Source organism: Lagopus muta, chromosome 3, assembly GCF_023343835.1.
Source record: "Lagopus muta isolate bLagMut1 chromosome 3, bLagMut1 primary, whole genome shotgun sequence".
Lineage (NCBI taxonomy): Eukaryota > Metazoa > Chordata > Aves > Galliformes > Phasianidae > Lagopus > Lagopus muta.
Window position 1 is genome coordinate 4,571,232 of NC_064435.1, and position 12,224 is coordinate 4,583,455.

The window sequence follows — 12,224 nt, forward strand, 5'->3', positions numbered from 1 at the left end:
AAACTGTTCAGCTTGATCTTACATGGTCATGTAAGGGTGAAAAGAGTAAAGGGAGCGCTCCCCAGGTGACCACTGAGGCATCAGGCTCTTCAGGGGTTCTACACCATCAAGTGCAGTTGGCAGAGAAGTAACCAAAAGGGGGTGGAGTACCGTGATTGCTTAATGCTGCAGCTATGTGGGTAGTAGGTGTTTCTTCTGTGTTGTTAGGTGGAATACTTGGGGAATTTGATGTATAAATACAGTGGAATCATAGAATCAGTAAGGTTAGAGAAGACCTCTAAGGCCATTCACTCCAACTATCAACCTGTCCCCACAGAGCACTGAACTGCGGCCCTTGGTGCCACATCTGCCTTTCTCCTGAACACCTCCAGCGATGGCAATTCCACCACTTCCCTGGGCAAGCTGTGCCAATGCTTGTTCTCACTGTGCTTTCCACAGCGCTGCCAAATGTTGGTTGTACTTGGGTTGTGAAACTGATGCTTTTTAACCGCAGATGTGGTGAGAGTAGTTGGTTCTCTCCTGTCGTAATTTGTTTGTCTTTTTCTATTTCTGGCAGAGCTTCTCAGCTGTGTTTTGTCTCTGCTGTATGTTTTAGTCTTCTTTTCTCTCGAGAAACAAAATGCTTCATTGCTGAAAGCAGATATAAAAGCTGTCTGTGTGCTAGCCTATAATTTTATGTATGTCTGAAACTAGCCTAATCTAGTGGTGCTGCAGGAAGAAATGGTTGTGCTGGCATCATGTGGGGTGCTGCTCCAAACTGAACCAAGTCTTTTTTTCTGCCTTTATCTCTTTGCCCTGTTGAGTTTTCCTTGAGAGAAGCAAAGCAGGAATGCTGGTGATAAAAGTTACGGGATGTGTTGTGACTGCAGCAGCGGTCTGTGGGGCAGAAATGGAGTCGTTGCTCTTCAGCATGTCACTCAGGGGGCTCAGCACTGCTTTTAAGATCTGTAGTGGTGTTTATATCACAGATTGATAGACAGGCAAGACCAGGTTGATGATTTTGTTAACCACTTCAGTGACTCTTTTCTGGCCGGACTGTGAACTGACTTTGAGGCAGCAGTAGGTGCTGTGATGTGGGCATGGGTGCCTCTTAGAGCTGCTCGTGTCACAGATCACTTCTGTAGAACTCTGCCTTAGTTTAGCAGTAGGAAGTGTGTGGACGTGCCAGTTGTGATTTGTTTTAAATAAGCCTATTTTAGATGAGTTCCCAAGAGGGGAGGATTCACTGGCTTAGCTAGATCAATCTGAGAACTGTTTGAAGTTAAATTTGTCATGTAGATGAATAAGCCTTTAAAACATAATTATTACTGGGGCCTCGTTAAATACCTTCTGAAACTTGTTTAGCAAGTGTTAACTAGTATAGGACAGACGTCTATTCATGCAGAGGGTAAATTCCTATCTAAATGTTTCTGTGTTCTTGGCTTCGCTTATCCTTTGATAAAGAACTTATTACATTGTCCTTTCATACAAGTTGTGGATTGCAGTGAATGCTCCCTTTCTGCTGCTTTTAAGGAGTCCCTCTGTTGGTTGGCCTCTCTTGCCCTGTCGTAATCCTCCATCATTTCTGACATCTTCGTTTGCTCTCATGTGGAGCACAGTCTGTAGATTTGGGGGGATCAGGGGGTGGGGATCTCTTTGTGATTTTTTTTTTTTATGTTCTTTTTTATTCTAATTGCTGCTAAAATGCAAGACTTCTCAAACAACAGTGAGTTTCAACTTGAGCTCTTTGGACTCTATCCCTTTTTGAACGTCAGTGTTTGAGACTTAGCTTTAAAAAAAAAAATCAACAAAAAAGCCACCAACCCTCCAAACCACAGACGAAACAAGAATAGAATGGAGGACACTGAGGTTCAGGTAGGTATGACAGTGCAGAAGAACGAATGCCTCGATGAACCAAATACATTTCTTCAGGGTTTAATGAAGGAGCGCGTGGTTTCGATCTGTACAAGTCACTGCTGTGTGAATGAGGGTGTGTTGTTTGAAGAAGTGAGAGCTTCATGCAGGAAGAGGAAACTTCAAAGTGAATTCCCGCTGGGGTGAGGAAGTGGAACTTTATTGTTTGGATTGTGTCGTGTGATTAGAATACAGTAGTATTTTTTTCCTAATTATTCCTGATTTGCAAATGTTCATTAACCTAAAACTTGGACACGCTTGTATACGCTTTGTTTTTTTCCTGTCTTTTGCAGAATCCTTAAACAGAATGGGCAGACCACAAATGGAAATGTACAGGACTAGGTGCAATACTGAATGAAATGTTGGTAGTGACACTGCGGCTGAAAATGGATGAATGCGTATTTCTGTGGGACTGTGAATCTCCCTGTAGTCAGGTGTCACTACTTAATAGTCTGCTCCCAAGCTTTAGCTGTCGTCACTTGGGTGGCACAGTGCCACAGCTGGGTCTTCATTTGTTTTGACTAATATGAGAACTTAAGTTGGTTACAGGAAGCAGGTGGAAGAAAAAAGCTGTAATTGGGGAAAAACATCATAGAACCATTCAACTGAAAGCCTCCACTTCTCATGTCTCAATTATTCCATTATTACAAACCAGTATTTTACTGCTCCTCTCAGCGATGCTGGAAACCACAGCCTTCTCTTGAAATTGCATTATATACTGTTGGATCTCTTGCATGGTAGAGATGCTCCTGCAGCCACTTTCACTATCTAAAATGATAAACTGTGAATTTCCTACTTTGAAACTGAGCCATGGGAGCATTAGTATTTTTTAGATTGATCTGCTGTGTGTCTGGGCAAAGATTTCATTTTGAGGGAAAGCTTCTGAATTATACCTCAAGAGTTGAGTGTTGTAAATTAAAAATATTGTAGTCATGAAGACATTTTAATCTTTGTGTTTTCAGAGTTCAGACAAAAGCACTGTTATTTCAAGTCTGTGGAGGTGTCAGTATAGCAAAGGTACAGCACAGATGTCCGTCCTGGCTTATTTCTTTAGTAAGCTGAGGACAAATCACTGAATCATGGAGCTGTAGGGGTTGGAAGGGACTAGAGATCATCTAGTCTGATTCCCAATCATTTGTGTTTCATTAAATTAGATACAGTACGAATGTCACTGGGCAAAAACTGTGCTGAAGTAGCTGATATAGTTGCTTGGAACTGAGTACCCCTCACTGGGCTCTGATTCTGGCACAGCTTCAGTGGTGCTGTGAACTGAATGCAAGTTCTCATTCACCCAGTGGTCACACCAGGTAGTTTGATAGAAACTTCAGCTTGGCCTCTGAAATAAATATGCAGCACTGATGAGGTTTCCTTAATAAAGAAGTTGTGCTTTACAAGTCTAGCGTGACTTAGAAAAAAGGAAAGGAAAGCTGATGACACTGGAGGCTGAGTTGTACCATTTTGTACATAACCACGTGGTCTCAAAGCGTGGAGTATGACTGTTGACTAAGAAAGGAAGTAAGCTGCACTTCTATCCTAACCTAAATGCAGTGTTTCAGAGAGTGCAGGTGAAGGGAGGTAAGGTGCAATGAAGGACACAGAATTTCTGTTCTATCCTCTAAAAGGTGTGAAGCAGCATGAAGTAGGCGCTATTTGGATGTTTTCTTCTTCTCTATGATAATGTAATACTCACTGCTTCATTCTTCTCCATTCCTAAAGGCTTGAGGTTGTATTGAATGGAGGCACTGTTCTTTATGAACACAGAAAATACTACTAGACTTTTTTTAATCCTTAGAAAAACCTGGAATTAGTTCAGCACTTTCCAAGGTAAGGACAACAGAACGATTCATTGTGGTGAAGTGTGATAAACATCACTCAGACCAGTCTCCATTTTCCATCTTCACCTAGTGGAGATCTGCTTGAAGGTGAAGTCATTTTGTAGTCTCCATTTGTGATAACTTTCAACTGGATTACTGACACGTAGGTACGTCATAAGCACCCACTGCATTGTTTGGATGAGGCTCACCGTTTCCAGTTCATAACTTAATTGAACATTACTGTTTGCAATTAAAAGAATTCTCTGTATCCCATAGGAAGAATTTCAGTGGTACTTTGTGCAGCTTTGCATGCAGATATCAGTCAAGCCACATTTATAGGGATAGCTGTTGGATGCTCCATGTACATCTTGAATGCTCTGTGCTGCTCCTCTGCTTGTATGTGGGGTTCTTGCAGTCTCTTATGTATCCATATTGGAAACCTGGTCATGACTTTATAAAGCAAACAGGATTGTTGTTTTGTTTCTCCTTTTCATCTCTGACTGCACTCACTGTGGGCGTCTGGAAGGAATTCTGATCTCCCTGGGTTACATTGCTTCCTGCGGTAGAGAGAGATCGCATCCATGTCTTACAGCAGGGTGGGGAAGTATCCAGGATAACCAAGGCAGCTGTAGATCTGTGACTATTTCTTCTAAGCAGAATAATATGTTTGACTTGATAATTAACACTGCTTCAGTTCTCTTGTGGTGACAATTATTACATAAAAATGATCTCTCGATTAAGTCTACTGAACATAATGAGATCACAGATTTGAAGGCAGTGCTGTTTATCCAACACTTCTGCTGCTTATCTGAATACTGAATTGCATACTGCTAAGGGATTAGAAGCAATTTGGCACAATGAGATCCATATAGTTCCCAACAGTATCATACAGGGGTCTTAAAAATAAGATGTAAGGATAAAGCACAGCTGCCCTGCCAAAAAGGACCTGGGAGTACCGGTGTATAGGAAACTGGACATGAGCCAGCAGTGCACCCTCACAGCCCAGAAAGCCACCTGTATCCTGGGCTGCATCAAAAGAAGTGTGGCCAGCAGGGTGAGGGAGGTGATCCTGCCCCTCTGCTCTGCCATGGTGAGGCCTCACCTGGAGTACTGCATCCAGATGTGGAGTCCTCAGCACAGGAGATGCATGGACCTGTTGGAGTGTGTCCAGAGGAGGGGCGCACTCTGGAACACTTTGGCTATGAGGACAGCTGAGAGAGCTGGAGCTGCTCAGCCTGGAGAAGACTGTGAGGTGACCTGAGAGCTGCTTTTCAGTATCTAAAGGAGAGCTAGGAGAGGGAACAGACTGTGGAATCTATTGCAAGAGGACAAGGGGAAACGATTTCAAACTAGAAGAGGGGATATTTAGATTGGACATAAGGATGAAGTTTTTTACAGTAAGGTTAGTGAAGCACTGGAGGAGGTTACTAAGAGAGGTGGTGGAAACCCCATTCCTGGAGGTACATTCAAGGCCAGGCTGGATGGGGCTCTGAGCACCTTGATGGAGCTGTAGGTGTCTCTGTGCACTGTAGGGGAGTTGGACTAGATGGCCTTTTAGGATCCCTTCCAACTCAAACGATTATGCGATGATGACAAGCAGGTATTTGTGAGAAGCACAGGAGCAGTCTGAGTGTGATGGGAGCAGGAATTCTCCATTCCCAAGTGATTGAACTTTGGATAGCATTGTAGGGCCGTTCCAGGAAAATAATCATTTAACAGCCCTTGGCTAGGAAACTGGAATAGGAGATAAGGATTACCAGAAAGCTCTCCTCCCCAATCTCCCTTTTTGTTTTCTTCCCTTCTGAGGACAGCTTTAGTAATCTGTTTGCTCTCCATCCAATTGAATAATTGTTTTCATTGATACCACTAGAACAAGAAGTGGTTACAGGATTTATCCTCAGTAAATCTTAGATGGTGTTCATTTGCATAAAAGAGCAGGAATAATTGTTTTTACTCTTTCATTCCTTTCAGATGCTTATCAGGTTACTTGCCCTTCTGGGCTCTATCAAGTATTGTTTCTCAAGAGGAGGTGTTATTAGCAGAAAATCTTCTGGCAATTGCACCTTACTATGGGATCTTCAATAGTTGATAGCTAAAATAATGCTGTAATACAGGCTTAAATGAAGTTCTGACAACATCATCATTTCATCATAGAATCATAATCGTGGAATGGCCTAGGTTGAAAAGGACCACAATGACCATCTGGTTTCAACCCCCCTGCTATGTGCAGGGTCGCCAACCAGCAGACCAGGCTGCCCAGAGCCACATCCAGCCTGGCCTTGAATGCCTCCAGGGATGGGGCATCCATATTTCTTCAGTTTCCCTGCAGTGCTTCTATTGTGGTTTGTTGAATTTGGGGGGATAACTGATAAGGTTGTTTCCTTGTGTATCATCTAATGCAACAGTGCTGTAATTTGACTGATGAACTTAGTTTGTGTACTCCAAAACGTGCTTAATAAGCAGCAAAGACAGATGTATAGAAGCCTCAACCCCCCATAGTATCAAGGGACTATTAGCTGCAGCTTGGAGTTTCTCTTATCTCTTACAAAACACTGCAGGCTCTCTTTCTATCTTTCTCCAGCCGTTCCTAACAGAAAACCAGTTCAGAAGTCAAATTTGTTTAAAAACACATACTGTAAGAAAACTTGAAGATGGCCTGAAGCTGAAGACTGCGTGCAAAGACATTCTGACATACATACATATGGCTGAGAGAACTGAGACTGTAGAACCTTCAGGACAGCGAAGGAAATCTGCAAGTTTCCTAAGGGCAAGATCTGGAGGAGGTAGATGTGGACTTAGAGAAGGTGCACAAGGGACAGGGTAAGAGACAGAAGCTGCAGCACAGGAAACTAGCTAATAATATCACAAATGTGTTTTATCATGAGAGCAATCAACCATTGGAGCAAGTTGCAGGAGTTGCTTTGGAAACTCCTGTGAAGAGGAGAGTGGCCATGTCTGGTCTCTTGCAGCTTACTCTGTGTTCTTACCATATCCAGCACCTCCTACACAGCTGCCTCTTGCAGCACACACATCCCTTCTTTTGCTGATCTTGGTTCTTAACCTGATCTTGTTGCTGTTTCCTGCAGGCTTGGGGGCAAAACAGCTGTTCAGTACCTGAGCTCAGGTTCATAACCCCTCCCCCCCAATTTGGTTTTTGAATCGATAGTAGTAATATCTCCTTATGGAAGGGATGGAATCAGCGAGTTAACTGGAAACAGCAAAATGTAGTTCAAAAAGCAAACTTCACAGTGGTCTGTACTGTCTGCAAGGCTGGGATTGGCAGGCCAGGTACATTAAGTGCTGCAGGGGGACTCACTTTGATACTGTGTTAAAATTCTGTATGCCAGCATGAAATTTGGACATCTTTCATTAAATGGGAGTCAAGTAATTAGTGTGTCTGATATACTTTTGGGAAAAAAAAAAAAAAGTGTTATTTATTGTATGTCTTGCATCGTTACTCTGTCTTCAGGTTAAGTTCTGTTGCCTGGTGCTTGCTTCACTTCCTGCATCTCTTGTTTGAGGTGAATAAAAATGTGCTACTGAGCACAAAAAAGTAGTGAAGCTCTTAAACATCTCCTTGTCACGTGGCAGCTTCTGGCAGTGGCAGCTGTATTGTAGATCAACACAGCAATATCTGAAAACACCCACATGGATGATCCGGAGTAACCGCCCTGATGTCTGATAATGAAACCTCAACTGAAAGCTGGGCTTCCGAATAAGGCTTCCTTCCTTCACATCAGTTTCACTTACAGGCCATGTAGTTTGAGAGGCTTCCTATGACAGGTGTAGGCTGCATTAGCCCAGTGCTAAAACGTTCTTTGATCTGTGAAAACATCACCAGATAATTAAATGTGTTAGGACTTGCTGTGGAAGAAAACGTATTGATATAATTACAGTAGTAGAATTATGCTTGGATGATCTCCTGTGTCGACAAGCCCTTTTGGATGCAACCAGCTTGGTCCCTTCTGATTTAGTAACTCATTAGGCCTCCAACTGTGTGTTAGTGGCATAATTCCACGCTAAAAATCTTCTGTATGTGCCTTCAGTGCTGAGCGGCACTTCAGAGAGCTGAACAACCTTCATAGTGTTGCTTTACAACACTATGAAGAATAAAGGACGGTGCTGAAGGCCTCCATATAGGTGATCAATTAAATTGCCCTGATAATTCAGTTCCACGATTGGTTGGGTTTTGGTAGGGGGAGAGGAGTGCAATCAGAAGTGTGGCTCGTTCATTCCTTCTACACGCAGGGAGTGCCTTGGCCCTGTGGCCCCTTGAGTCACTCCTATCTCCAGTTTGGATCTGCAGTATTTTGTTGGAGTGGAAGTCTGCATGCAGCCAGCTCTGAATTTGCAGCATTGTTGTAAACTTGCAAAACTCTGCAAGAAACTAATATCTCTGTGCAGTTCCACGTTTGAGCACAGCTCCTCTGCCACCTCCTTTTTCCTGCTCCTCTCTTAACAGAGTGATACTGCCTGGGGTTTACGGTTCTTCAAGAAAATTGCCGAGAGGCAGTTACTTTTCTAATACCTGGGTTTTCCCCAATTTCCACTTCTTTGGTAGAAGTCTCAGTTCTTAAGAGTGGTAACTTTGAACACTTGGTCTATTGTAAATTGAATGAATTCTGGTAGGAAGTCTGCTAGTTCTCAGTTCCAGAGAAGCGTGAAGATGTTATACTAGCACCTCATTACTAAATATCCAGTGTACCTTACTTCAAACCACACAAATAGAGCTCTGTGTTTTCTTGATGGTCTCAGTCATCAAGGCTGAAACATTTTTATTATTCGCGTTGTCATGTAGCAAATGAGCAAGGAGTTTCTGATGTGTATCAGATGTTCCAGTGTACTCGTCTTTTATCTAATTCATTCTCCCCTTGACAGCACTTTAAATGTAAAATCCAGTGCACGTAGACTTTCAGAATACTGTCTGAAGGCACTGTGTGTGTTTTCAAAGGAGTTTCTGAAAGCCAGGAATGGAGTAAAAAAAACTACAAGAGTGAATTTGGAAGACCAGCAGGGGCAGCACTTAGGGCTCTGGTGGGTGAGTTGTGGCAGGTTGCAATGGATAGGGTATATCTGTATCCTCTGCAACACCCAGTATAGAAGCATTCCCATACAGAATGAGTAAGGCTGGTAAGGACCGCTAAGGTCATGCTGTAGTCCAACCATTGACCCATCACCACCATGCCCAGCAGGCCATGTTCCTCAATGCCACATCTAAGGTGCACATAGGTACAGCCATCAGTCCTGTAGCTAATGCATGTGTATCTGCTTCATGCCACAGAAATACAGGCTGACTGCTTATCAGGTCAGTGTTGCTGTTTAATAAACAGTGCTTATCTCCTCCAAGCACCACCCTGCCCTATATAAGTCTGCTCAGTGTGTTAAGCCAGAAATAACTTTAATTGGAGCACTTAAAACAGATGAAGTTTAAAAGTGAAAGTTGCTGATGTTGCTGGTCGTTATTTCTGAAGTGCTGGTTCTGTTCTCTGCTGTGCATGTGAACTGTTTCATATCTTTCCCCAGGAATTTGCATTTTTCATGTTATCTCCATAATTTGCCTTTTTACCATTTGTCACTAAGCTCTGGTGGAACTTACCAAGCTCCAGTGTTCTTCCTTGAATATTTGTAAACAGAGCTTCATTATAACCCTGTGAGAAGTAACGAGCAATCCCAGTTTAAGGAGTAGACTGATGTCAGTCTCTCCAGCACAGCAAGAGAAAGGGCAGAGAAATCAGGCTGTGGTGGTGAGTACAGCAGTGTTAGAGAGCATAATGGCGTGGGGAAGGGAAATGCTTAATGTGGGTGCATAGTGGTTGAACAGGTAACAGTGGTGAGGCAGATGATAATGCCACCAAGATATGAGTGGATAAAAAGGAACAAATAGTCCAAGTGCCAGGAGCAGAAAATACAAGATGTGGGAATGGTAGGACAGCATCACCATCACCGCAGAAGCACAGATCTTCTGGAACAAGAATTTAAAATGGATCTTTCGGGTTACTGTTGGAGAGTCACAGGTTTTAGTGGCAGTATTTATTGAACTGCAGTAACGTGGTGTTAGAGGAGTGTATGCCTCTGAATGCATTTTGAGGACAAGACCTGACCCAAACATAAATGAAATGAGGAAAAAGCCCAAGAACTGTTTTATTAATAAAAATAATAACATAGAACAATTAAAAAAAAAAATAAAACAACAGTAATATTCTCAATGCCAATCCACAGTTTGCATCAGTATCTGTTTTGAAACTGAGATTCTTCATGAATGGTGCTCTAGTTCTTGCTTTGTTCTTGATTTGTTCTTGATTCTCCACCAGTGTCTGCTTAGTGCCTGCTTAGCATCTCAAAATCCTGCCCAGCTGTCTCCTTGTATGGGAAAATGTAACTAATTTTAAGATTCTAATCAATGGTGAGGACTAGGAGAGCTTTGGAAGAAGAGAGAAAATGAATGGACTCCTAATAGCAGGTTTTCTTTGTTACCAGTTTGAACATCCCCTCTTTTGTTGGATAAAGTCTGTGAATTTGTTCAATTCAGGTGAATGTAGCTGGTGTGGCTAATTGTGCTTTCTCTCTTTTCAGTGCTTGCACCTCCTCCACCGTTGCCACCACCAGTACAGGGATATGCCTTCAAACCTCCTCCTCGCCCAGATTTTGGGACTTCTGGGAGAACAATCAAACTGCAGGCCAACTTCTTTGAAATGGACATTCCTAAAATAGATATCTACCATTATGAGTTGGATATAAAGCCAGAAAAATGTCCAAGAAGAGTTAACAGGTAAACTAGTGCTTTGCTTTTTTCCTGAGTTTGCTTACATTTGGGTTTTCATTTGAAAATTGTGGAGCCACGTGCCTGTTTTCATGGATGGCTCAGAAGATGTGTCTGTTTATTCACTGCTTGTACTGATAGCTTCCAGCTTTCCGTATCCATCCACAAGCAGTGTTCCTCAGACTTTTTAATCATAGAATGGCTGGGGTTGGTGGGAGCCTCAAGTATTATCAAGCTCCAACCCCATTGCTGTATGCAGGGCTGCCAACCTCCCCGTTAAATACCAGACCTGACTGCCCAGGGCCCCATCCAACCTGGCCTTGAACACCTCCAGGGAATGAGGCATCCACAATCTCTCTGGGCAGCCTTTTCCAGCACCTTAGCACTCTTGTAGTAAAGAACTTTCCCCTAATACCCAACCTAAATCTTCCCTCCCTCAACTTAAAACCAATTCCCCTTGTCCTTGTATTATCTACCCTTTGAAAGAGTTGGCTCCCCTCCTGTTTGTAGGCTCCCTTTACATACTGGAAGGCTGCATTGAGGTCACCCTACACTCTTTCTCCAACAATGTTGGTCCCAGCCCAAAGATTCAGTGCTGGTGGTCCCTTATTTTGACTGAACTTGTCAGCTTCTGATTAAAGCCACTGTATTAACTCTAGAGAGGTTAGATCAGTGTAAACCAACTTGGTAAGTAATATTCTTGGTATTGCTTGTTTAAATATCGGAGTGTAATTGGCTGGCAAGCCCTTCAGCAGGGAACTGGTGTTGCCAGCTTGTTTTCCTGCCTTCACCTACTTAAAAGGGGAGGTAAAACCCATTTGTGCTGCTGGGAAAGGATAGTGGAAGGACTGAATTAGGTAAGAAATTATCCTTCATCAGTAGATTCTATAAAAGGGAAAGTTATGCTCCAGATAGGGAGATGAAAGCATGGATCAGCTGGCAAAGGAAATAAGCAATTAGGTCCTGTATTTTGCATGTGTGCCCTATTAGTCACAGTGTGGCAACCTCATTAACTTGAAAAAGAGTGGTGTTGCCAGAAGTGAAACTGAGAGCAAGACTTGGCACTAACTCGAAACCACAAGTGTCATCATTGTAACTACCTACACATCTTGACTGTGGAGTATTGTAATGGTGTGTTTATATATTCAACAGCAAAAACTTTCCGTATTAAAAGAGGTCACATGTGTGGATTATGCAGTAATGAGCAAAAGTGTAGAGTCCAGAAAGTCACCTGAAAGCCACGGTTTTCTTGATGTCAGTTAACGAGCTGGAGTGCATTATCAACTGTTACACCAACAAGTCTGCTAGTAATGGTATTTCCAGAAAGCAGCATTACTATACTGTGCTGCTCTGGTTTTTTTTTCATTTCTAAGGCTATTTAAAACCTTTAAACCAGTTCAGAAATGGGTTTAGTGTTAAAAGCAGATGTTGTATGCGCATCAAGCTGAATTCTCTTCCTGCCTGAAGCAGCCCTGTTGATTTCACCAATGCATTCTCAGTGCACTGTAGTGCTAAAAAAAATTAAAAAAAAGTAATAATAGCAGTTCACATTTTCATAGTGGAAGCCACGAGAGCTTTGCTTTCACGATCACTGATTATCCTGGCTTCCTGCTCCAGTGCTGACAGCATGCATGCTGCTGTATGATGCAGATCTCTATGCTCCTTAGCCCCTCTGGATGGTGCAGTGCTGTGCAGCTGGTACGTGTTTGTGGTGTGTGCTGCTGTTCTCAGTGATCTCCTCTCTGTAGTCCGGTGTG

General features: G+C 42.8%; 1 protein-coding gene across 2 annotated transcripts in view; it reads left to right on the top strand.

Moving 5' to 3' along the window:
* Positions 1 to 12,224, top strand: part of AGO2 (argonaute RISC catalytic component 2) — a 44,059-nt gene that overhangs the window by 7,971 nt on the left and 23,864 nt on the right. For both annotated transcript variants that reach the window (XM_048940419.1, XM_048940420.1), the window contains exon 2: positions 10,281 to 10,476. In XM_048940419.1, coding sequence (XP_048796376.1) covers positions 10,281 to 10,476 — 196 coding nt within the window. The remainder of the gene's footprint in view (positions 1 to 10,280; positions 10,477 to 12,224) is intronic.